Genomic DNA, 26,702 nt, shown 5'->3' with positions numbered 1-26,702 from the left:
AGATAGTTCATATTCGTGAGATATCACGGAAGTAATTTCGGTTGTTCGAGCACAACGGAAACCATCAACGTGAGTTTCGTTGCTATGTTTTATTATTATTGTTGCTGATCGTGTCTAATATTGCTGCTATAGCAGCATAATATTGCTGCTATAGCAGATGAAAAGTAAGTGTTACCATGTAACAAGAATATGCTTGCCATGCCTCCCATATTTACCATATTCGAACGCATGTTGTTGGTCAAAATAATGAGTTAACAAAGAAAAGATATATTAGTTGCACTCCGAACAATGAGCCAATAATCTTTCCAATTGACAGTTTTATAAACAAACAAGTTCTTCTATCAATATTCTATCAGCAGCAACTCAAATGTGACAGGAGTACATCCTACATTAGCATACTGAGGAGTCCTGATAGTATCCCAAATTCATCGACGCTGAAGGTTGATAAGGTTAGACTGGACTGTCAATATGATTGGTATATGTTGAGAAATTCTATATAAGGATCAACGTGCTCGTCTCCTCCAGCTCCTGGTCCAGCTCCCCCTGCCCCTGCGCCTGATCCCCACCGTTGTCTGGCCCGTTGTTTGCCTGAAAACAGAGCAAGCAGCTATAGTTTACTGGTTTCAGAGGATTAACTATACTGCACTCACATAGCTAAAAAAGTAACTGTCACAAAAATTGCCGTTCGGATTATAATAAGACATACAAACTGATTATAAAATATTATTATAAAATTTGACAAAGAATATGTGAAAGATGTGCATGCATACATATACTGCGGAATAGTACATATTTAGGATCATAATATACTTGTTGAACCAAAATGTTTAGCTCATTTAGCATACCCTTAGGTCATTTAGCACAAATAGTTGCACAACAGTTCAAAACAGTAGCACACATTTATATAAAAGGGGGATGACATACAGAAGCACATAAAGGCTCTTACCTTTTGCTGCATGGAAGAAGATACTCCTGTGTTACCCCCTCATCCGCTACTTGTTGTCATTAGTTTAGCCTGTAAATGAAAAAGAATTAACGTTAAATGTAGGAGTACTTTCAGATAAATTAACATATTCATGTGTGCAAATACATAATGGAATAACGCACCTCCCTCATCTCTCAAAACATCTCTATAGACAATGTTCTTGGTGCTTTTCCCAGATTTATCAACCTCCTTGTTTGGCTTGGCCAAAATGCGTGTCGTCTCCCTCGACACCCCCCTTGACAATGCAACATATAGCTGACCATGTGAGAATACTGGCTAGGGATAATTAACCTACAATCGTTTTGCTCGATGATGCTTGCGGGAAGATTCATCACAACCAGGTGAATTAGGCTTTCATACAGTGAAATATGAACCTTTTTGTATGTGCCCTTATGCATGGAACCCGAGAAGCTGAGCTACATACCTTGGTGTTTAAGTTAAGGAGCTTTTTCCCTAGAGGTTAGTAGTACAGACTCATATTCAGGTTTATGAACCACTTGGTTTGCGCCCCTTGCCAATGGAAAGCATACCCTATGAGTACAAAGACAAATGGGAAAAAGGAGACAAATAGCACATCTAGCTCCTGTTGTGCATTATCAGTAATTTGATTGATATAGAAACAAATGTACTTAGGAAGAGATGATAGGGGGGTGGGGAATCCATCCACTCCATGTTCGTGTTAATTGAGAGTATTTAAGCACTGTTCATCTATACTACTAATAAACTATTATTTCAGGATTAGAAAATCAGAAACAGGTAGTTCATATAATACATGTATGATGTCTGTTAAACATATTCTAAATATTTTAGTTGTTTCAAAACTTCTGAAAATTACTTCCAAACATCAAACTTATTTGCTGTGCTGGATTAACAGTTAAGCTTTGCTGAATTGTCGCCTGTAACTTTGCATCATTCCAGATAATTTAGCACTTGCATTTTTGTTCGTTCATTGCAAACAGATCTCAATTGACAGTGGACACATGATGTTTTTGGTCACATGCATTCTTCTCAAATCTGTAGGTGAGCATCATAACATATTTCTCGATAATTCCGATGTTTGACTATTCATAAGAACACATTGGATAATACATGCACTTTTTGGCATTCCTACTTTCATACAGCAGTGTTTGAGAAGATGCATGAAAACCCATTGGCAGCAGGCTGTTGTTTCTTTGGAAACTCTGTTTCATCGGCTTGGACAGCATAGGGATAATTAACCTTCAATCGTTTTGCTCCATGATGCTTGCGCGAAGATTCATACAGTGAATTAGCCTTTCATACAGTGCTTTAATATGTTTAATCGTTTTGCAATATCAATAATTTGATCAGCCTGTATAAAAAAATGTACTTAAGAAGAGATGATTGGGGGGGGGATCCATCCACTCCATGTTCGTGTTCACTGAGAGTATTTAAGCACTGTTCATCTATATCTATACTACTATTAAACTATTATTTCAGGATTACAAAATAAGAAACATATAATACATATAATACATGTATGATGTCTGCTAAACATATAATACATTACCTGATGCTAAATTGTAATCTCTACAGTTTCACATATAACTGTGCAACTGAGCTTTCTTTTTTTATCTACAGCCTGATCCTTGGTCTCATGGCGATGGCGACGCAGCAGGCCAGCGGAGGTGGAGGAGGAGGAGGCGGACGGGGAGGGGGAGGAGGAGGCCGTTGTTTCTTTGGAAACTCTGTTTCATCGGCTTGGACAGCATAGGGATAATTAACCTTCAATCGTTTTGCTCGATGATGCTTGCGCGAAGATTCATCACAACCAGGTGAATTAGGCTTTCATATAGTGTTTTAATCTGTTTAGTATCAAACATTCTTTTGGCACAACCTAGACTATGAAATATGAACCTTTTAGAGTAATACATAAACACCAAGAACTCCTTATGCATGGAACCCGAGAAGTTGAGCTACATACCTTGGTGTTTAAGTTAAGGAGCTTTTTCCCTAGAGGTTAGAAGAACAGTCTCATATTCAGGTTTATGAACCACTTGGTATGCGCCCCTTGCCATTGGAAAGCATACCCTATGAGTGCAAAGACAAATGGGAAAAAAGGAGACAAAGAGCACATCTAGCTCCTGCTATGCATTATCAGTAATTTGATTGATATAGAAACAAATGTACTTAGGAAGAGATGACAGGGGGGGAATCCATCCACTCCATGTTTGTGTTAATTGAGAGTATTTAAGCACTGTTCATCTCTACTACTAATAAACTATTATTTCAGGATTAGAAAATCAGAAACAGGTAGTTCATATAATACATGTATGATGTCTGTTAAACATATTCTAAATATTTTAGTTGTTTCAAAACTTCTGAAAATTACTTCCAAACATCAAACTTATTTGCTGTGCTGGATTAACAGTTAAGCTTTGCTGAATTGTCGTTTGTAACTTTGCATCATTCCAGATAATTTAGGACTTGCATTTTTGTTCGTTCATTGCAAGTAGATCTCAATTGACAGTGGACACATGATGTTTTTGGTCACATGCATTCTTCTCAAATCTGTAGGTGAGCATCATAACATATTTCTCGATGATTCCGATGTTTGACTATTCATAAGAACACATTGGATAATACATGCACTTTTTGGCATTCCTAGTTTCATACAGCAGTGTTTGAGAAGATGCATGAAAACCCATTGGCAGCAGGCTGTTGTTTCTTTGGAAACTCTGTTTCATCGGCTTGGACAGCATAGGGATAATTAACCTTCAATCGTTTTGCTCCATGATGCTTGCGCGAAGATTCATACAGTGAATTAGCCTTTCATACAGTGCTTTAATATGTTTAACCGTTTTGCAATATCAATAATTTGATCAGCCTGTATAAAAAAATGTACTTAAGAAGAGATGATGGGGGGGGGATCCATCCACTCCATGTTCGTGTTCATTGAGAGTATTTAAGCACTGTTCATCTATATCTATACTACTATTAAACTATTATTTCAGGATTACAAAATAAGAAACATATAATACATGTATGATGTCTGCTAAACATATAATACATTACCTGATGCTAAATTGTAATCTCTACAGTTTCACATATAACTGTGCAACTGAGCTTTCTTTTTTTTTCTACAGCCTGATCCTTGGTCTCATGGCGATGGCGACGCAGCAGGCCAGCGGAGGTGGAGGAGGAGGAGGCGGACGGGGAGGGGGAGGAGGAGGGCGACGGGGAAGGGGAAGGAGGACGCGAACGGGGAGGGGGAGTCCGAACTGGACCGCCCTGCTCCTTGTCCAGATGGCGATGGAGAAGCTTCAGGCCACGGGAGTGGGAGGAGGAGGCGGACGGGGTGGGGGAGGTGGAGGCGAACGGCGAGGGGGACCTGGAGGCGGAGGCCAGGGCGATGTTGCAGGCCACGGCGTCGGCCGTTTATTACTTCTATTTTTGTGCACTTGATTGGCTCCTTTGTTTTCTTTCCATCCTCTGTATACTTGGAGGTGGAGCACGGTCAGCCATAATGTAATTGCTAAATGCACACTGTGGTCCTGGCCTGACGATGGATACGGGCTAGTTTTCATATTCTTTCCTAATCGTGTGGTCCAGATCGTTCTTTGTTGTTCTATGTGTACTTGATGTGTGGACGTAGGGAAGTTTATGTTGGATCTTTTATTAGTAGTATAGATATAGATGTAGATTGGTATTATCTTTGGGGTGTTATAAACTAGAAGTTAAGATGGGAAAGAGAGAAATCATAAAAAAAAGGCATGTCTTTTATTATTTAAGAGAAAAACTAGTTATTGATAATAAGGTTAAAAAATAACCCATTATAAACATATTTTTTATCGTATTTAATTTACATGCAAGATTTAAAATAAAATTATCTTATAAAACACTGTACATCTCCTAACATTCAAAATAAACTTGAAGAACGGAGAAGGCTCAGAGAAGAAACGAAAAATACACGAAGGTTCCTAAAAATGATATAGTAATGTACTGCTAGTATATATATAATAACATGAAAAATTGAAGTAAGTGCAAAGGAAAAAAAGGAAACATTCTCCGGTGATAACCAATTATGACAACTGACAATCGTAATCGTAAGGCAACGAGGCGCGCGCGCGCTGCTCTCACGACCCAATCTTGTCGAGGCTGTCGGAGACGGCCTTCATCCGCGGCCGCCGCTCCAGGTCGGCCTCGACGCACCCTAGCGCGACGTGGAACGCGGTCACCACCTCCTTGCGCGCGCCGGCGTCCCGCAGCACGGCTTCGTCGGCCAGCTCCGACAGCGGCCGCGCGTCCTCGAACCGCTGCCGCACCCACCTCACGATCTCCGGCGCCTGCTGCTGCCCCTCGGCGGCAGGCCCCGAGAACGACGCCGAGGAGCCGGACGGCGACGCATGCTCGGGCGACCGCCCGGTGAGCAGCTCCAGCAGGAGGACGCCCAAGGAGTAGACGTCGGACTTCTGGCTAGGCCGAGACCCCGGCACGCGGGCCTCCGGGGCGCGGTACGCGTTGGGGCGGTCCGGCGCGGGGGGCTTGACGTACGGGAGGGCGCCGCCCATTATGCCTCCGGCGCCGGCGCCCGCGGAGTCGGCGCAGCCGGCGATGGTGAGGAGGCGGGCGAGGCCGAAGTCGGAGACGAGGGCGTTGTAGTCGGCGTCGAGGAGGATGTTGGAAGGCTTGACCTCGCCGTGGACGTACCGCCGGGGGCTGCACTCGTGGAGGTGCGCCAGCCCGCGCGCCGCGCCCTTGGCGATACGCAGCCGCAGCGACCACGACAGGCTCGGCTGCCCGGAACGCCCTGCACATACACCAATGCCGCGTTAGAAATCTCGTTCTTGCTCGAGCCATCTTACAAAGAATCACTTGGCATAATATCTTTCAAATTCCATTACATGAAGCACAAAACTGAGTTCCTTTAGCAGTAGTTATACTTTTCGTTTGGCTGTAGGATGCTGATCCAACGGCCTAGATTTTTAACCGACGGCAAAAAGAATTCAGATACACGATGGACAAGCGCTCCCCAAGTTACACGAGTAGAGTTTTGCCGGTTGTTTTCAAAAATCGTACATGGCAGAACAGTGTAGAGTCTCAACAAAGTATGCATGTTTCCCTCTAGTTCATAATACAGTAGTCAATGTTGTGTCTCTCTGTCTCTATAATTTGTTGTGCCTTTTGTGTGCACCTTTCTGCTCCTAATTGTCACTTTTGTGAGGCTCTAGACCTGACCTGCAACATGACTGCCGTCAGTCCCAGGCAGGCATGACCACAACCAGGTTCCAGGCCTGAAAAAAGAGCCTTTTGGCCTCCCTTGTCTGTCGGAAGGTACCTTTCCTATCTACCCCTTTTGGATCTTTCCTCGCTTTCATGTTCACTGCCAGGAGAGACACCCTTTAGGCTTTAGGGCAAGGTCTGACCAATAATCTCGACCTTGCTTACTTATGACAACTTCAACCTAAATGGACGACGATTTTGTTCTTTTTTTATTTTGTTTGGGTGGACTCAACGAATACAAATGTCCGTTTTGACGTTTGGGTCGGCGTATGCATCTAACACTGGTCAGATCCATTTTTACCAACGTGCAAAACAAATATATAATTATTTATGAAAATATTAAACATGCATAATTAAATATTAAAAGCTGGTCACGAAGGCCGGTGAAAGTCCACACGTCTGTATTACATTAATTAAACATAAAAAACTAAAACTACGCGGCAGCCCTATGCAGCGTCATCGTCGTCGTTGTTGTCGGGGCCGGTGAGGTCGACCGACGTAGGCGCAGGGTCGGCCCAGGGGAACGCCGTGTTCCAGAGCACAGCTGCCTGCGCCTCAGTCGTCTGTCCCGAAGCGTGCGGGCTGAGCTGGTGGCCGTGGCAGCGCAGCAGCACGGGCACACTCCTCCTCCTCCAGCTCCCGTCGTTCCTCCTCCGCCTCCTTCTCCAGCTCCATCAGCCGAAGGCCTTCGGCGCGCTCCGCCCGCACGTGCTCCGTCCTCCAGTGTTCGAGATAGGCTTGCTCCAGCAAGATGGGCGGCACACTGACAAACTCGCTGACGACGTCGTTCCACTGGTAGACCTCCCGCGGCTCCGTGGGCTCGGGCTTCGGCGGAGGTGGCACGACGCAGTCGCCGGCGGCCGACAGCGCGATGGCCTCCGCGAGCTGCCGCTGGTAAGCCGCCTCCTCGTCAGCCCTGCGCCGCTCTTCCTCCTCGCTGTCGCGGAGAACAGGTGCCAGCGCCACCTGATAGGAGGCCTCAGCCTCCTGGTCCTCGTCGCTGGTGACAGGCAGGGCGGCGGAGGGCCTCCTGGCTGCACTTCACGCACGCCACGACGGCGTTGCTCCTCGTGCTTCACCGCCAGCCACAACTCCCAATTGGGGAGCCGCCCGCGCAGGGTTCTGCCGTGCTCCGGCGTTAGCAGACTTCGACGGCGGCTCACCTCCTCCGCGTGCACTCGCGCCGACCACGACACGACCGACACCGGGATCCTCCCCTGATCCAGATGCCAGTGGTGCAGCAGGGTGAGGTCGGGGTAACGCAGCGGCACGCGGTGCTCCCAGTGCCACCACACTTGGTGCACCTAGACACTCACATGCAGGCGAGGCCGACGGGAAGACACCAACGGGGAGATGGCGCGGGGGCAGAGCGGGGCCTTGCCCTTGGGAAGGAAGGAGCCAGCCATGGTGATAGGGTTTGGTCGTCGAGGAGGCGGCGAGATGAGGACGAGTGGGTTCTGGAAGCAGATGAGACGGAACCCACCACACGCTCGGTTTAAAAAAGGCCGACTACGGTCGCTGAGGCGTGGACCCGAGGTGGGCGGCCGTCATAAATAATGTTGACCGCGGTGGATGGGGACGGACACCGAGAGGGCGCGCACGCGTCTGCTTCACGGCCACGCCGATGCATTTCAGTCCCAAATTTGGGCCGAAAATGGATCGACGCGGACCGGAGCAGACGCGTTTTGAAAATGGATCGGCGCGTTGGGCTATCCGTTTTGTCCACATCGACCTAAACGGACGTCGGCGTACGAAATGAATCACTACATTAAAGTTGCTCTTAGCGCAGTAAGCAATCTCTCTTTTGGAAATATGCATTAGTCTAACATCCACATTACTAATTGCGATCTCCATACTAGTAGATTATGAAGTTTCGACGGCAGAAACATGACTGCAGGAACGGTAAGGCGAGAAAAGGTGGCGCTGACAGCGACACTAACCGGTAAGCCAGGGCAAGGGCCAACCGGAGCATCGTCGTCGCATCATCATCATCATCCAGATGCTGCTGTTGCGCTGCGGTCCATGGCATGCATATGCACAGCACTGGACAAGATTGCATATGTACACGCCCATCTGGCATATGTTGGAAGCTTTTTCACGGCGACCACCAGGCACCATGTCCATGACTCTGTACTGTGCTAGCCGGTCACTCGGCTGGACCAGCAGCACCGGCGGCAGGCTAGAATCCAGCGCACAGCGATGCATTTCGCGTGGAGAGGCCGCACTCCAGCAATCCAAAGGAGCACAGCCTTGCGCCATGACTCGTGCTTCATCAGACGTTGTTTGTGGGTACCGTAATGGTATGGACGACGACGACAACGATCTCTACTTTTGTAGAGTATCGGAAGCCTTAATTAATCGCTAGTCCCATTATGCCCTGCCGTTTGTTTTGGTTAGGTTCTGTTTTTGTAAGTCGGAGATGGCTTTATAGCCTTTGGATTTGCATGAAGGTTGTCGAACCAGTTCGTAACAGTCCCTAAGAGTGTCGCTGGCAGGTGGGCCCGATGGACGTTCGGTCGGAACTCAGAGCAGAGCGGAGCAGAGCAAACAGTTGGAAAAAGAAGCGGGAATCGTAGGGGGGGGGGGGGGGGATGTTACGTACCGCGCAGTGCGGTGGCGAGGTTGCCGTTGTTGATGAAGTCGGTGACGACGAGCTTCTCGTCGGCCGACCAGTAGTAGGCGCGCAGCCTCACCACGTTGGCGTGCCGCACGCGCCCGATGGCGCCCGCCTCGGCGGCGAACTCCTTGTACCGCTCCGGGGCCGCCGTGCCGCCGCCCAGCCGGCGCACGGCCACCGGCGTCGTCCCGTTGCCCACCACCACCTTGTACACGATCCCCTTCCCGCCCTTCCCGAGCACGTACGCCGACGACCGCAGCAGCTCGTCCAGCTCCATCCGGAACCCCTTGTCGATCGCCACCAGCTCCCCGTCCTCGCCTCCGGCACCGCCCCCGCCCCCGCCCCCGCCGCCGCATTTCTTCTCGCCGCCGCCGGCGTCTGACCCTTCGGACGAGTCCCCGCACGTGCTGGCGCGCATGCACGGGCAGGCGAAGAGACCTCGCCCCTCCTCCTCGTCGTCGTCGTCGCCGTCCCGGCGCCTGTCGCGCAGCTTCCAGTATATGTACACCACGATGACCCCGATGAGGGCGACGCCGGCCGCGTCGGCGACCGAGATGAGCACAATGAGGCTGGTCTTCATCGGCTGGCTAGGCCCACCGGCGCTGCCGCTGGAGCCAGTGGTGGTCGGGGGCGGCGTGGTTGATGCCGACGGCGGGGCCGCGCGGCAGGGGACCTGGAGCGGGAAACCGCAGAGCCCGGGGTTGTTGAGGAAGGCCGTGGGGCCCTGGCTGGCGAGGGACCCGGACTGCGGGATCTCGCCGGAGAGGTTGTTGAAGCGGAGGTCGAGGGTGACGGTCGCCGGGAGGTGCCCCAGCTCCGGCGGCACCGCGCCGGAGAGGTGGTTGCGGGAGATGTTCAGCGTGCCGGCCAGCGCGGGGAGCCTGCCGAGCTCAGGCGGGATGGCGCCGGTGAGGGAATTCGATGACAGGTCGAGCAGCTGCAGGCTTTCCATCAGCGGCAAGGCGGCGGCCGGCATGCGACCGGAGAACCCATTGTTGGAGAGCAGCAGCCGCTGCAGCTGCCTGCAGCGGCCGAGCGCCGGCGGGAGCGGGCCGGCGAGCGAGTTCCTGGAGAGGTCGAGGTTCTGCAGGCGCGGGAGGTCGCAGAGCGAGGCCGGGAAGCCGCCGGTGAGGTTGTTGTCGTAGAGGAAGACGGAGCGGAGGGACGTGGCGTTGGAGAGCGCTGGCGGGACGGCGCCGGACAGCCGGTTGCCGTGGAGGTTGAGCCGGCGGAGCAGCGCGAGCGAGCCGAGCTCGGGCGGGAGGGAGCCCGAGAGGTTCTTCCCCGCGACGGCGACGCCCGCCACGCGCGCCTCGGAGGAGGAGGTGTTGACGCAGGCCACCCCCGGCCAGCGGCACGGGTCGGTGTCGTTGGCCGACCACGCCGCCAGCGCCGACGTCGGGTCGTCGGTCACCGCGGACTTGAACGCCAGCAGCGCGAGGCCGTCGGGCGACAGCGCCGCCGCCGCCGGCGACGTGGCCAGCACGAGGAGCAGGATTCCGAGTGAGGAGTGCAGTAGGCTCCTCATCCTCTGCAATAATCGTGTCACCGTGCGTGCACTGGAGAGAGAGAGAGAGAGGTGGTTGTGGTTGCGCCCGGTTGGCGAAGCGTATTTAAGGCGTGATTGATACTGGCGGACAGGCATGCATGCACATCTATCTGGGCCAAACTGCATGCACCGTGGGTAGCTACCAACTATGGATCCGCGCATGCTGATTTGATTAGCAAGCTCGCTCAATGATGCTTAGTAAGTTACTATAGTCGGTGTAGCACTGTTTGTGTTGAGGTTCGACTCTTTTGTGGTTTCTTTTCGCACCCACGGGCTGAGCACCATGGCACGGGTTCTTGAGCGATCGAGAAAAGCTTTGGAGAGGTTGGTGACGCAGTGATGGATGGATGGATGCATGCATGCCAGTGAGCCGGTAGTGTGGAGGTGGTTACGGTGGTGGCCCGGCCATGGGTGCCAAGCAAGAGGGAGAGCGGCGGTGGAGGGGAGTAGAAGGGAAGCAAGGCCCGGGGTGGGAAGCAAATCATGTGTTTGTGTGTGGCCAATGGCCAAGGAGTAGATGGACTACTAATTCCTGCGCAGCGAGATTGAGTCTGAGTGGCCTCTTTTGGTGGACGTGCGTGGTGCCATCGTGCTGCTGTGGCTAGCCCAGACTGGACCGGATCGCGACAGATATATAAAAGGTTGACTCTCTTCTGTGCTAGTCTTGGTCCCATGCCAAATGGAGTTCAATAGTTCATGCAGCTAGCAGTATGGAAAACGGTGGCGCTTGATTCCCTGAAATCACCACGTTCCGGTAGGCACCATGACCTTTTATTTGTTTGTTTGTTTAGGAGCCGCTTGATTGAAGTGAAAGCTAAACAACCGGCCGGCGTTTCAGGTCAAAAGTCAAATTAAACTGCTTCTTTCTTTCGTTGTGGGGCGATTTGGGGTAGATAGAATAGAAGCCGTTAGAAACATGGGACGGCCGGCCGGCCGGCAATCAACATCTGACGGCGATCTTGGTACATATGCCATGCACGGCCACGCATCCGAACCACGAGTCCATATAACGAATTCTACATATGCACCGTTTTCACCGTCAGAAAGAGTAAAGCTGGCACCAAGAAGCAGTGGTAGGCTGGCAGCAATCCCAAGTTATCAGGTTGCAGCAAACGCAAGCTACGTATGTGGCGGAAGGACAACGCTCTGGTTATGGCATCAGTGGTTTTCAACATCATCTGCACCAGTTATAAGAACAATAAACTACTGTATATATATAGGGCAGATAAAGGAGATAAAAAGTGCGGGGTCGTACGTATTGCTGCTAACTTGACGAGGAGATGTTGAAAACGAAAAGTACACAGGAGGAGAGGTGTGTGGTGCTGCATCGGCCTTTTCCCATACATTGCCTCCTTTAGAGCATCTCCAACAACACCCGCGCTTCGCGTGGCGCCCAAAAAACCTGTTTGCCGCGCGCCCATCGCCTGGTTTGGCGCGTCGCGCAGCGCTGGCTACAGCAGTGCGTAAAAATGCAGCGCGCGCACAACATTTCCAACTAGAATAGATTGCAAAATCAGCAAAATAAATAGATTGCATAAAATAAAAAAAGATACAAAGTTATTTTACATAGATTGCAACTAGATAGATAGTTCGAAAATATAGATAGATAGTTCGGTGCAAGTAGATAGATAGTTTAAAAACATAAAACTTTTAATCCCAGTCGCTCCAATCATCTGCACCATCATCATCGTCGTTGGTGTCGTCAGAGGTTGACAGCCAGATGTCCAACCAACGCTCATCTTCTTCAGTGAAGAAGGACCTCCCGCCTGCTGCGACGATGTCGGCCTGCGCACTCGCCAATGCCTTCCGCCGACGCCTGTCCAACCGCTCCTCGCGGCGCCTTGCCCAATAATCCTGCTCGTAGGCGACGTCCTCCGGGTGGCGCCGGCGCCACTCCGCCATGACCCGCTCGTCCTCCTGGGTGACGAGGAGGCGGCGCTGCCGCGCAGTGTGCTCCGCACGGTCTTGTGCGGAGTTTAGACGAGACGGGGGGGAGGGGGGGGGGCGACGTCCAACGCCTGCTAGAGCGTGTGGACGTCCTAGAAGTTCATCTGGCGGCGCGGCCTGCCTAGGCGCCACGCCGCCGCGTCGAACGCGCGGGCGGCCTCGTGCGCCGTGTCGTACGTGCCGAGGCTGAGCTGGAGATCGCCGGAGCGTATCTCGGCGTAGAACCCCGTTGGGGCGCTGGCAGACGTTGCGGTAGCCCGACGCAGAACGGTGGCGCGGCGACATGGTGGCGCGTCGGGGGCGGGGCGCTGGAGCGGTGGCGGCGCGCTGGGGCGATGGCGGCGCACGAGGTAGAGGAAGAGAGAGAGCGGTGGCGGCGCGCGAGGGACCGGTGGAGCGCTGCGTTTTATAGGCGCGCGGGAAGCGGCGCGGCAAAAATGACGCGCGAGCTGCCGCCTTTTCGCGCGCGCGCAAGCGGTTCCCGCGCGCACGGTTTTCCCGCTGTCGCTGGAGCGCGCCAAACTGTCCCGCGCGCGCTAAAATATCGGTTTACCGCGCACGTCTTTTTGCGCGGCTGTTGAAGATGCTCTTATAAACACGATGTATCGCTTGGGAGCAATTAAACATCACTGCCTTGCAAAAAAGGGTCTTGCGTTTTGAAGCGAGACCCATGGCATGTCAACTTCTTAAGCAGCGCTGAAATATATGACACGTTTGGTAATTCCTTCGTCACAGTTTATAAGGCATGCATGTGTACCTAGGTCGTCAATTTAACTTATACTCCCTCCGTTCCTAAATATAAGTCTTTGTAGAAATTCTACTAGTAGACTACATACGGATGTATATAGACATACTTTAAAGTGTAGATTCATTCATTTTGCTCCGTATGTAGACTCCTAGTGAAATATCTTAAAAGACTTATATTTAGGAGCGGAGGGAGTATAAAATATATTGTTTAACATAAAAATTATATCATTAGAAAATAGAACATCTAAAGTTTCTAATGATATATTTTTTGTAATATATGTCTCTCATTAAGTTGGTCAAATTGACGACCTAGATACATGTGCCGGACTTATAAACTGAAACGGAGGGAGTAGACTGCATATGCCCCCGTCGGGCCCGCACAATGTAGTTTTGGGTACAATGTAATCTTGGACTGCATAGGAATCTTGACGTGCACGGACTTTAAAGCACCTCTCTGCCTGACTCACGAGGAACGCTTGAATCACACGTTTTCTCGAAGCCAAGCCCGAGCGCTATCCGAGGCATGTGGGGGGAGACGTCTACACATGCGGGGACACGCTGGAGAAGGGCGTTGTTTCCCTAAGTCATGATAAATCTTCTCACCGCTCACTCTCCCTTCTCTCACGGCGGCGACAAACACAAGATCTGGACGGCAAGTAGCAGCGGCGAGCACCGAATCCAATATCTGGATGACAAGCATCGACTTCATCACCCCTCGGGCACGCATTCAACAATGGCGGTAAGACCTTTGCCCCGATGGCATCAATCCACGCACTCGATTTACACATCGATAACCCTATGCTTCGATTTGAGACCAAACAAAATATATCCAATTACGAATTTTAGCGGTTGAATGAGATTGCATATGATTTTCACTAACATGGGGATAAAATCAAGCATAAGCCATTTACATCCATTCAAATCTAATGCAATCCAAGAAGCATTAGAGTGCCTAGACGCGACGAGCCTTGAGGTGCTTGGAGCAGCGGCAGCCTTCAGGCTTATAATCATTGACCTCCAAGGACAGTATAGGACAATCTGGCTCAGGAGCCCTGACCACCATCTCGACCGCTCCGGCATTGCCAGCATCCTCCATATTGACTGCTTCGCCATTGCCAGCATTCACCATCTCCTCTTGGTCGTCGTCCTTTAGAACGATGGTAACCAACGGCACAGTGACGATTGTCTGGTTGGCAGGACCTAGGACAGACATGTATTTGGTCCATCTAGCTCTCTCACCTGGATTGGTCGACTCGTCCTCCTTCATCGCCCACAACTGTATGTCCATTGACATAGCGCCTTTGGCTAGGTCAGGCATCAACCTCTTCACCTCCGTCTTCATCGCCTTGGATAACACAGCATGTGCCTCTTTATGCATCTCGTCCACGTTCTTGAACTGATAGCACACCTCCATAGAATTCATGAAATTCATGTGGTCATCGAGCAAGCACCCAAGGATAAATGTCGTTCATCTAGGGCCAACGTGGAAGGGTTCATGACAGTAGAGCGGTGGTGAGACATAGGGAGAGTTGTAGAAGAGGAGACTATAAAAGACCAAGGGAGAGATGGGTGAAGTGGTAGATAAATGGGGGCCTTTGAGGTTCAAGCGGTAGGTGGATGGGATGAATGAATGGTAAAGTTTGGTCAGCAATTGTCATAGATGTCGTCATACAATGCATCAGTTGTGGGGATGAATGAATGTTGAAGATGAAGTGTAGTAGATTTTCTGCATACCTCTAATGATCTTGTTCATATGTGTATTATATTTTGTCCATCCATTGACCTCTTGTTCATATGTTCAAAGCATAACAAAATGCGGCTTCGAAGAACTCAAAATGCAAGCAAGTTGTGTCGGACAAGAAAGGCAAGGCGGTGGTAGAGCTCAGCAATGTCCTGAAGAGGCGTAAGAACTATGACCATTTTCACAAGGACACCGACCCAAGCAACTTATGCAAGGTCATCCTTGCACCCAAGTTGGAGTGTCTGTCGATTCCCCTTGAGTTCGCCAAGCACTTAACCACAATCCTATCGAAATTCAAATATCAAATCAAGAATGCCTCGAGGGTCACCGTCCTCATGATCAACACCAGCGCCACGCTCGAAGGTGATTGTCTTCAACGACGACGATGTTGAGGTGGTGACCAAGTGCAAGAGGCATGAGGAGTCATTTTTCATGGATGTTTAGGGTCTTTGCACCAATTTAAGACTTTTGCTTTGGTTGTTTAGTTTAAGACTCTGATGCAAGTGTTTGTTAGTTTAACTGTGCGTGAATAAGACTATTTTATGCTATGCATGTTATTAGTTTCCTATGTTGTGCATGTGTATGTGCCTGTAATCTCATCACTTCAATAATAGATTACCAGATCACATGTCTTGCATATAACCAAACACATGCATGCTTTTCCGCTCCGCAAGACTAGAGGGGGTGCACACGAACAAAACTATGTGCAAAACATGGTTTTTTTTGCCTATTTTCATTCAGTATGATTGAGTCGGCCATAGATGCAAATATACCAAAAACCATGCAACCTACAAAACACATCTACAATGAAAGTGGAAGGTTTGCCATCTTCCCATATGCAGAGCTTAGAGCACCCCGGTTGAACCCTTAAAATTTCGCCACTCAAACCTTAACTCTTCAATTATAAGGAGTTAAGAAAAGGTGGTCCTACTTGAACTTCTAGAATTTAACTCTTTAAATTTGTTTTTGCACCTAATTTCATTTCAAACACAAATTTAAATTATTTGATTACATAATTAAACAAAGATATCATATTGTACATACCATAATTAGACAATTTTAAACCACTCCTCGTCACCACCTCCCCTCCCCCAACCACCCACCCGGGAATCTTTTGAGGAGTTAAACCCTTCTTAGGATTCAGCTAAGGATGCTCTTACATGTACTACTTAGATCTTAGCTCTCGGGTCAATCCTGAGAGTCAGAGTCGGTTTTAGGCGAGCAAAATTTCACCCAGCACTACAACAGCTCAAAGAACTATTACATTGGAGGTGATTTCCTTAGAGAAACCACACACATAGGTTACCCAGATGATTTCCTTAAGAACAACGCACTCGAACAATTTTTTTGTCGGGCCGTAACAATGGTATTGGAGCACGTAGATTTGTACTCGTGAAAACGTCACGTCAGGTTACCAGTGGATCTAGAACATAGATAAAGGGGGCTGACTTTCCGTTGTTTGGTGTGCGCTTCATGATTTATAGAGGTCGATGTCGGGTGGACGACTTCTTCTAGATCCCGAACTCCTCGATTATGGAGTTCTTGTTTGTTTGTCAATTTGGCTGGAATCCGTTTTGAAAGAGAGAGAAAATTGGTTGGAGTTTCTCTTATTCCCCAATTTTCAAGTCCAACCAAAAGGCCCATTGGCCATAAAACTTTGGCCAAAGACGGTGTCCGAGTTTAGACCGTTGGCCCATTCACATTTTCACCGCCGTGGCGGTGCGCTTCAGATGCAAGGCACTGGTAGAAGACTCTGAGTACCTTGTCAGCGCTTCACATGATGAACAACGAACTGGCGTGGGCCACACCATCAAGGTGGCATGCTCCCTCACTACCCATGTTTTGTTTGCTTAGTCAACGGCTGATCGCTCGATCATTGACTTCTGAAAAAGATCCAGAATTTTGAAAAAAACTGGCAAAATTGAAAAAAAAAAGTTCGCTAATTTAAAATTTTGTTCACGAGGTTGAAAAAAGTTCAAGGTTTTGAAAAAGTTTCTGATTTTTAAAAAGTTCAGGGTTTAGATTTTTTTACTTATTTAAAAAAACTGAAGGAATTTGGAAACAAGTTTGTGCATTTGAAAAAAATTGTGTATTTCAGAAAAAGCTCACCGTTTTAAAATTGTTCACGAATTGAAATTTTCATGGTGTTTGCAAATGTGGAAAAAAAATCACTAATTTGATTTTTTTTTAATGAAAATTTAAATGAAAAGAGAAAAACAAAAAAGAAAATGAAAAAGGCTAAAACCGGCCAGGAGGACACACAAACCAGAAATGGTTCAAAGTTTATGGGCCGGCCCACTTCATCATGGGTTGTGTGCCGCGTACGGTTTGCCCTTTAACATGCGCTGTTGGCGCTGAATAGGAATCGGCGGAGACATCAAGTTTAAAAAAAAGAGGAATTGGCGACGATTACTACCATCTGAATACAACATGTTGCAGACATAAATGATTGAAGCTTTGATAGATGGAAGTACTGAAGTGAATGAAGAATGCTCTACCATTATCGAGCCCCTTCATATTTGGCTGGCTTAGTTGCATAAGCGACTAACCACAATTAACTTGGTTAAACATGATTTATTTTCATCCTGGATTGAGCTCAGCAAAACATACTGATTTAGCTTTCACAACTCCCCAAAAGCCATTGTCATATTGTTATCCTTTTAAGAACATACTGGAGGCATGTAAATTATGTTTATAGAATACATATGTACAATTAGCATATTATTTTGTGTTATAGTGTAGTAGTGACCTAAAACGTCTTACATCTGTTTATGGAGGGAGTACAATATTGTGACAATAACAGCACATCAAGATTTTAATATACGGAGTGGTTCATAAAGACACAGAAGGATTATTCATACGCATGAATCTTACCATGAGCAGAAGACCAAACATGAAGCCATGTTACTGAATTTCAGTTTCATCTTCAGGCACAAGAGGTGCCAATTCAACTCCCAGCGAGCACAAATCATTCTTTAGGGCCTCGGCATTTTTAAAATGCAAACCGACCATTCCTACACTAAGGGCCGCTTCGATGTTTACCATCCTGCAGCATAAAAATTCCAAAACATGTCAAGTAATTTACATTGCTGCACAGCAATAACCATTTAAAAAAAAATACCAGACCTGTCATCAATGAAAATGCAGTTTCCTGGATCGATATTGAGATAATCCACGGCATGAAGGTAAAAATCTGGTGAAGGTTTGCGTATTCCTGCATAATATTATGATAGAAAGTTCATGTCCAAGATTAGAAGCAGCCTTTTTATTCGATAGATTCAGCCTGTGATCCGATCACACAGTACAAGAATGAGCTATCATGAAAACAAAGCAAGTGCAGTGATGCTTCAGTGTTTAGCTGATAGTAAAAACATATGTTTGTCCTAAGCAGAACTAACTAATAAATGACAGAACTGTTCCGCAATTTCTACATACATTTCAAGTATATATCAGAAGGGCTCCAATTCCCTGATGAACAAGATGTCAAAGAAAGGTACAGCCTTCTATTTGCTCGTACGATGGAAAAACTATATTGGCTTGAAAGTAACAAAGATCCAAAATGGCTAAACCATTGCCTAACACTATCAGTTATTAATTAGCTCAACATGTTACTGGCAATTAATAAGAAGAAACTATAAAGTCAAATTGATGGAGTGTCAAATAGACAAATGCTGTGTAGTTTTTAGAACTCTTATCCTCTCAAGGGTAAAAAAAAAAACTGAAACTCTTAATTGAAATGACAATTATGTTCTGTGAAAACTACTTTACACACTACTGAACCAATGTAATGAAGCTATCCAATCTATCACATACAGAAATGGAGTTCATATGAACGATAAACAGCAAACATTTACCAAGCATTCATATTTCATCCAGAGAAACGGAAAAGTGAGATGGATTAGTACCAATGTGACAAGAACAGAATGTCCACGACAAATACTTCGAGAGCTTTAACTTTTCCTCAATCAACTGGTACCTAAAAAATATATCTGAGGAACGAGTAATTATGTACATATTTATGAAGAAAGCTGACACTTACCACACTGGATAATTTGTAAAAGCATGCACCTCATAATTGTTTTGCTTTAAACTGCAAAGAATATCTTCAACACCATCAACGTACTCGTACGCTCTCACCATGCATGCTTTCAGACCTACAGGCACAAAAATGGATTACAAAGAGAAACTTCTTCTAAGCAAGAAAAATAGTAGATTTGAGACCAATCAGCTAGGTTATTTTTACAAAACCTATATGGCACCAAACTTCTGGGTTCATATTTTTAGTATTGAAAACCTACTAATGTAGGCCATCAGCAATTTGGAGACGATCCATATAATCAGGAAATTGAGTTATTTATCCTTGAAAGCAGTGATTTATTTATTAGTATAATCCTAAAGGGCGGCATGTACTCTCAATAACAATTCTACTTTCAGCTTCTCTCACCTTCCAAATCAAAAGATCTGCCATCATTGAAGAATTTTTCGGCCAGCTCGCCCTGAAGGAAGGAAACTCAATGGTGTTTAACTCAAAGAAGAAGTGACAGTATCAAGAGCAGATCAGTCATTTATAATGGAGCAGTTTAATATCTGGTCGCAGTTATGACCAATTAATCAAATATAGTGAAGAAACACGAGAACCGCGGATCCTTGGCCATATCCACCTTTCTGTTCTTAGAGGTGCAATGAAGCATATTATTGCAAGCACTTACCTAGTAGTAGTTTCATTATTCCAATGACAAATAAACATATTGTTTCAAGAATGCATACACATAAACATAAGCCCCAAAATTCTTTAAAAAAATACCCAAGGTGGTAGTATGGCTTTTGTGCCATATTCATCATAAGATGGTGTCCGAGGAATGTTATAAGTCACAAATGAACTGTACAAAGATATATCAAGTCCGTATTTGACAAAAATCAATTCCCCAGTGCTGCTCTTCAAACAATTAAGTTTTAGTTCCACACTGCTGCTCTAAAAACAATTTTTGCCTCATAAAGAACCATGTGGTACGTTATCAGTTACTTTATCCTTCTCTAATGCATTAGTTTTGTTTTTATTTGTACTGCATGTCTATTTCATGGGCGTCAAGTCAAGGTCCGATGGCGCAGAGCACTAAGCTAGGAGTTGTCCTGTGCAGGATTTACTATCAAAATCAGTTAATTAGATAAGTATAGTACTCCCTCCGTTCCTAAATATAAGTCTTTTAAGATAATTCACTAGGAGTCAACATACGGAGCAAAATGAGTGAATCTACACTTTAAAGTATGTCTATATACATCTGTATGTAGTCCACTAGTGAAACCTCTTTAAAGACTTATATTTAGGAACGGAGGGAGTAGATATCTATTTGTTTAGGTGAGTAAATAGGCTTGAATAGAAGATAAGATATGGTTTGCTAGGGAAGGTGGGGTCCTGTTCTAGCATCAAGTTGAAACTTCCTATAGAAGTGACACTATGTACCGATATGGATGAGCCAATGAAAACAGGCATAAACTAGCAAAGAACTACTCCCCGTCTCCAACCTTCTCTTCCTCCCATCCCAGGTACCATGGCCAGCCAACCCTCGCTCCTTGTCTGTACCCTCAACCTTGCCACGTTCATTGGTCTAAGGATCAGAGCCAATCTTAGCACGTGGCAGTTCATAGGTCATATTCGTACAATCTTGTTCTGGAATTAGCAGAAATACCATGATATAGAAAGAAAATAAGTCAAGCTTCTATAATTCTTACCTCATTAATCATCCCCTTCTCAAATTCGGACCACGATGTTGGATGCTTGCTTTCTAGGAGTTCCTTCATGGACATTCTACAAAAAAATGTAGGATCAACTAGAACGGAATGCAGTATTGATAAAGTGGAAAACAAAAGACTTCAACCATACAGTAAATAAGATGCTAATTCAACAGATTCCTTGAGGTACTGAAACATGAGTATGTGCAGAATATAAAACATCACTAACGAATAGCCCTCAACAACCCATTACAGTACAGCCTTCTGTTTCACAGGTCTCTACTCTACTCTGCAATACTGAATACTAACTAATTTTTTTGGTACCACTCTTACATAGTAGTATTTCAATTAACTGGTGTATCGTTTAGCAATTCTTTAGTAAAATTGCAGTAATTCAGTAGCGGATACAACACAGCCTAAGTGAAATTGCTACATAATCCATGATCAAAACACCTAAAATCATCGACGCGACCCCGATTGGCCAGCTTCTTTGCCCACGTCACCACCAAGAACGGACCACGCATTCCGTCGAACATCTAATCGGCGGGGCATGCCTAGACCACACGAATGCATGAATATGAATGGATAGCGATAAACCAAGCTGAGGAATAAGGAGTAGGGGCATGTACGAAACTGGAAGAAGGAGGGGATGTGGTGGTAGAAGGGGTCGCGGACCACGGTGTCCATGACGTCGAATAAGAGCACCGGCATCTTCCTTGGGCGGGACGCCTCCGTCTCTGACGCCACCGCCGCCGCCGTGGCCGTGGCCGCGGGGGCGGGGGCGGGGGCGGAGGAAGACATGGCCGGCAATCGCAGCGAGGAGGAGGAAGCGCGGGCGGTGGGATTGCCGAGGGAGGCAAGGTAGGGTGCGCGAGGGAGCAAGGAGACCATCAAGGAAAGTGCTCGGCGAAGCTAGCAACAGGGCTGGAGGCCGACTGGAAACGACGGACAGAGTAGCAAAGACGCCCGTCCGCCACAAAATAATCCGTACGTGGTTTCGTTGGTTCGTAACCAGTTCCCACTGATCGTTAGAACCCCCTGACCGATTTTTTCCCTCCCTCCAAAAACCACCACCGGTTTTTTCATGCCCAAAAAAAAATGCTTGGTAACAGATAAAACAGCAATCTATCAAGGGGAGTGATCTGCGCCGGCACGCCGGCCCAAACTTTCGGCCGGCCGCGCGCGGGCCGCACGATCCACCAACCTCCACGCGTCCGCACCGTTGGATCCGCATGCAACATTTTTTTCCCTATACAAAAAAATTCGATTTGATGCAGCAATTTTTTCAACGGTTGCAACAAAAAACAAAATTTGTAGCAAAAAAAAATTGTACGTGATTGTAGCAAAAAAACGAAGCTGATGGTACGTGATAGCAAAAGTCAAACGTCGATTGTAACAAATATTTACGTGACGTGTATGCAACTTTTTTAGTGAACGGTTGCAGCAAAACATGATGCCGGTTGCAGCAAAAATTAACACGGTTGTAACAGAAGTAAAAAACATCGATTGTAATGAAAAATCCGACGAACTGGAGTTGCAACCAAACGTATATGCAACTTTTATACTAGGACAAAATATAGTAAAAAAAAATGCTTGCAGCAAAAATGACGCTGGTTGCAACAAATTTAGACGAAAAATGTTGCATCCATTGACCAACGAAGCGCGCGGGACGGAAAAAATGTTGCATGGACCAGCGCGCGAGGGGTGACCGGCGCGTCGGTTCGGCCGGCGCGCCGAATGAAAACGATTCCCATCTATCAAACCTTCCGTATAAACCAGCAATCATATGTCAATCATATCAAACACCAATTCCTTTCCATTTTCCGTTTGGCACCTCCCATGTCAAAAAAAACTTCCATATACAACACCAATCGCATACCAATCATCCCAAACATCAATCGACCATCAATTTCTTTCCACTTTCCGTCACACACTTTCCGTGTCAAAAAATGAACCTTCCATATACAACATCAATTGCATCCCAAACATCAATTGTTTCTTAAAACCGGGGCGGGCGAGGCTTGTTTCTCCGTCCTTCCAAGCCTCGGCGAGGATCATTGGAGGTTAGCATCCGAGCGGACGGGTGAGGCATGTCTTCCATTGAAGCGGGAAGCCTAGGTGCCGCCGCGATAGCGAGCCAAAGGTCAGCAGCCACAATCAGCGGTACCTTTATGTGTCCGAAGACTATAGTGGTCATAGTTCAGTTTACCCGAACACTAGGCTACAAATTATTAATCCCCATAGCTCCCCATGGTATCTTAAGTGCAAAATTGTGCCTTCGAGGCACATACTTTGTTGGAGGTGAGGTGCTGCTATGGGGAGAGTATCCCTATTTACCTGGAGTGATATGTAACTGCAACGGGGCGCAAGCTCGCTTATGCTCCTTGATGGTTAGCTTTGACTTGAGAGCCACGTCTCTGGCCTGTACTTCGGCTGCCAAAGTCGCGGTGTGTTCCTCGGTCCGGAGGGGTCGCTAGGTGTTACCATTGACTGTAGTGACACCCTTAGGTCATGGCATCTTCAGCTTGAGGTATGCATAATGTGGGACGAAATTAAAGAGAGTGAACGTTGTACAGCCCAAGAGTGCATGGTACCTGCTGCAGAAGGGGATAATGTCGAATATCAAATCTTCGCTATGAAAGTTTACTAAAAGAGCTCCTACTAGTAAAAAAGTTAATTCTATTGAAGAAATTGATGCTTTGAGTGATAAAGTTGATGCTTTTATGAAATTGGTTGCTAGTAAACATGATCCTATTGATCCTAATGATGTGTCTTTGTCTACTTTGATTGAGCAAAATAATGATCCTGTAGATATGAATTTTGTCTCGCGAAACAACTTTAATAATAATGCTTATTGGGGCAATTTTAATCCTAGGTCGTATCCTACAAGTTCTTCAAATAATTATGGTAATTCCTATGGTAATTCTCATAATAATAATGCTAGGATGCCCTCTGATCTTGATAATAATATTAAGGAATTTATCAATCCGCAAAAAGCTTTCAATACTATGATAGAAGCATTGATAGAATTTCGCATGATGTAGAAAATCTGGAGAATAAGTTTTTTCCTAAGGTTGATATTAATGAATCCGTTAAAGCTTTATATGTTTCTATAGATGAAAGTAAGAAAAGACCCGCTATGCTTAGAGCTAAACGAGCGTTTCTCGATTGCTTTCATAAAAATGATGAAGTTAAAATGTTTGGTGTTTCTTCTATCAATTCCCTGTTTAGTAATGTTAAAATTAATGATGAGGGAACTGAAGAAGAGTCAACTTTAGATAGAAGGCGTTCCCATGATTTGGAGGGTGAAAATCTTGTTGAAAAAAATGATAAAATTGGGATTGAAGAGGTCAAAACTTAGCTAGTGATGCACCCACAATTTCGGATTACAAATACTTTAATTTTGATAGTTGCTCTTTGATTGAGTGTATTTCTATGTTGCAATCTTTGATAAATTCTCCTAATGCCTATGAACAAAACAAAGCTTTCACTCAACATATTTCGAAAGCGGTAATAAAATCTTTGAAAGAAAAGTTAGAACTAGAGATTTCAATTCCTAGAAAATTATATGATGAATGGGAACCCACCATTAAGATCAAGATTAAAAAAATTGGGTGCTATGCTTTATGTTATTTGGGTGCTAGTGTTTCCACAATTTTGAAATATCTTTGTGATGTGCTTGGTCTTACCTGTATTGAAGAATGTTCTCTCAATTTGCACTTGGCAGATTCTACTATTCAAAAGCCCATGGGAAGAATTAATGATGTTCTTATTCTTACAAATAGAAATTATGTGCCCATAGATTTTATTGTTCTTGATATTGATTGCAATTCGTCTTGTCCAATAGTTCTTGGTAGACCGTTTTTGTGTACTATAGGGGTCGTGATTGATATGAAAAAAGGGAATATTAAATTTTAGTTTCCACTAAGAAAGGGTATGCAATAGTTCCCTCAAAATAATATTAAATTACCATATAACTCAATCATGAGGGCAACCTATGGGTCTATCACTAAGGATGACAACACTTGAATCTATGCTTTATGCCTAGTTAGGGGCGTAAAACGATAGCGGGAGGCAACCCAATGAATAAAATTTGTTTCTCATTTTTTCTTTCTGTTCTTGAGTGTTTGCACAATTATGCTGCTGTTATGATTGTGTTTTTCATGTTTAACTAGTGTTTGTGCCAAGTAAAGGCTTTAGGATCATGTTGGGTGATAGTTGCTTTGATCTTGTTGGAAAACAGAAACTTTTGCGTCCAGTAGAAGAATTTTAGAAAATCACCGAAGTGACGAAAGTGTCTGAGTTTTTTCACAATATTTATATACAAATTTCCCAAGGTGTCCTATTTTTCAGAACTTTTAGAGCTGCAGAAGTATGAGTAAAATTTGAGTCTTTACAGACTGTTCTATTTTTGACAGATTCTGTTTTCTTTGCATTGTGTTCTTATTTTGATGAATCTATAGCTTGTATGGGGGGGGGGGTATAATACATGGTAAAGTTAGAATACAATATGTATAATAAAAAAAACTGGAATAGGTTTTCAACAGTACCTAAAGTAAAGTTTGGTTTTCTTATACTAATGGATCTCACGAAAGTTTTGTTGAGTTTTGTGTGATTGAAGTTTTCAAGTTTTGGATGAGATCACGATGGATGAAGGAATAAGGAGTAATAAAATCCTAAGATTGGGGATTCCACATGGCACCCCAAGTCAATATACAAATAGTACCAAGCAACTAAGCTTGGGGATGCCCCGAAAGGCATCCCCTCTTTCTTCTAACAACCATTGGTATTTTACTTGGAGCTATATTTTTATTAATCACATATCATGAGTTTTGGTTGGAGCGTCTTGTATTATATGAGTCTTTTCTTGCTTTGCTTTTTAGTTTTTCATAATAAACCTTGTTGTACACACCTATTTGAGAGGGCTAAATTATGCTATGATTTGTTAGAATTTCTCTTTATGCTTCACTTAAATTTCTTAGAGCCATGGAATTGCTCTAGTGCTTCACTTATATCTATTTTAGCATAGTGGTGCTGTTATTTTGAAGAATTTTTCTCTCATGCTTCACTTATATTATTTTGAGAGTTAGTAGAAACTTTGAGGAAATCCTCTCTTGCTTTACTTATATTATTTTGAGAGTTGAAAATTTTAAAGAAACTTGTGCTCTTGTTCTTCACTTATATTTATTTGAGAGCTTGTTATTTGTAGTGGAAATTTGCTTTAAATGAAATTAGTCCCAAAGTGATTGATATCCAGGGGATATATAATAAAAACTTTCATGAAGATCAATGGATGTTAAACTTGATTCTTTGCAATAGTTTTATGATATGAAGATAGTGATATGTGAGTTATGTTGATAAGTAATTATGCTACAGTAAGAATACTGGCGTTAAGGTTTGTGATTCCCTATGAATGCACATGAAGAAAATAATTATGCTATGAAATTACATCCTACTTGTGTTGCATTATTCGGTGTTAGTTATGTTTAATGTTCAGTTATGCTGGTTTTCGTTCCTCTGTTGGGCACTTCTCAATCCATTTGCTAGCCTTCACTTGTACTAAGCGGGAATGCTGCTTGTGCATCCAAATCCTAAACCCAACGTTGTGCCAAATGAGTCCACCATGCCTACCTATATCCAGTATTTTAGTGTCATTCTAAGTAAATTTGCAAGTGCCAACTCTAATGTTCAAAATAAACTTCTATTTTGTGTGCCTATACCGCTCATGAAGCGGTGAGGGGTGGCCAGTATATTACATGTTAAATAGGTTATTATCAAGATGAGTGTTTATTCACTTGTCATTGCACGAGAGTTTGGCGGTAATAGGGCAAGTCCCGAAATGCAAAGAAAATTTACTTTATGTTGTCAATTAATAAATTCCTTGGAAAGTATTGGTATGGACGGTACCCGTGGATGCGTCTAGCCGTGGAGTGTAAAAGAATGGTGGAAAAGGGAATAAACTTTATTTTCTGTTGGCGAACCGCCTATGATTTGTTTAGCATGGAAGATATTGGTAACTCTTAGTCGTTTTCGTTGATAGGAAAAGCATACGACCCAAAATATTTGATCTCTAATTTTTCTCTCTTTGAGTTGTGGCCCTCCTACAACTCTCTGCTTTCCTCCGCAAAGGGCCTATCTATTTACT

At 45.5% G+C, this 26,702-nt stretch overlaps 2 protein-coding genes across 3 annotated transcripts; both read right to left on the bottom strand.

Annotated features, from left to right (window-relative positions):
* Positions 1 to 4,817: 4,817 nt before the first annotated feature.
* On the bottom strand, positions 4,818 to 11,042 carry LOC123447751 (receptor protein kinase-like protein ZAR1). The gene is made up of 2 exons (XM_045124404.1): positions 8,829 to 11,042; positions 4,818 to 5,753 (listed from the first exon to the last, which is right to left on the bottom strand). The coding sequence occupies exons 1-2, from the start codon at positions 10,552 to 10,554 to the stop codon at positions 5,080 to 5,082; spliced, it is 2,400 nt and encodes a 799-aa protein (XP_044980339.1). The 5' UTR covers positions 10,555 to 11,042; the 3' UTR covers positions 4,818 to 5,079.
* A 6,398-nt stretch (positions 11,043 to 17,440) lies between these two features.
* On the bottom strand, positions 17,441 to 21,541 carry LOC123447750 (flavin mononucleotide hydrolase 1, chloroplatic). 2 transcript variants are annotated; one of them, XM_045124403.1, is made up of 7 exons: positions 21,192 to 21,541; positions 20,558 to 20,633; positions 19,272 to 19,323; positions 18,896 to 18,981; positions 18,733 to 18,796; positions 17,954 to 18,041; positions 17,441 to 17,873 (listed from the first exon to the last, which is right to left on the bottom strand). In XM_045124403.1, exons 1-7 carry the CDS (start codon positions 21,446 to 21,448, stop codon positions 17,732 to 17,734), a joined length of 765 nt encoding a protein of 254 aa, XP_044980338.1. In that variant the 5' UTR covers positions 21,449 to 21,541; the 3' UTR covers positions 17,441 to 17,731. The 2 variants fall into 2 exon arrangements, with proteins under 2 accessions (XP_044980338.1, XP_044980337.1); XM_045124402.1 differs by having other exon boundaries at positions 18,733 to 18,803; positions 18,867 to 18,981; positions 21,192 to 21,540.
* Positions 21,542 to 26,702: the final 5,161 nt, after the last annotated feature.

Source organism: Hordeum vulgare, chromosome 4H, assembly GCF_904849725.1.
Source record: "Hordeum vulgare subsp. vulgare chromosome 4H, MorexV3_pseudomolecules_assembly, whole genome shotgun sequence".
Lineage (NCBI taxonomy): Eukaryota > Viridiplantae > Streptophyta > Magnoliopsida > Poales > Poaceae > Hordeum > Hordeum vulgare.
Note: the sequence above shows the minus strand (reverse complement) of the source record. Positions and strands in the feature narration are given on the sequence as shown.

Coding starts and splice junctions, on each gene's coding strand:
- LOC123447751 (XM_045124404.1), bottom strand. CDS start 10,554: ATGCGCGGATCCATAGTTGGTAGCTACCCACGGTGCATGCAGTTTGGC. Junction 5,754..8,828: donor CCTCGCCACCGCACTGCGCG/GTACGTAACATC, acceptor GTGTATGTGCAG/GGCGTTCCGGGCAGCCGAGC.
- LOC123447750 (XM_045124402.1), bottom strand. CDS start 21,448: ATGGTCTCCTTGCTCCCTCGCGCACCCTACCTTGCCTCCCTCGGCAAT. Junction 20,634..21,191: donor CACATCCCCTCCTTCTTCCA/GTTTCGTACATG, acceptor ATTTTTTTGTAG/AATGTCCATGAAGGAACTCC. Junction 17,874..17,953: donor TGCATTTTCATTGATGACAG/GTCTGGTATTTT, acceptor TTTATGCTGCAG/GATGGTAAACATCGAAGCGG.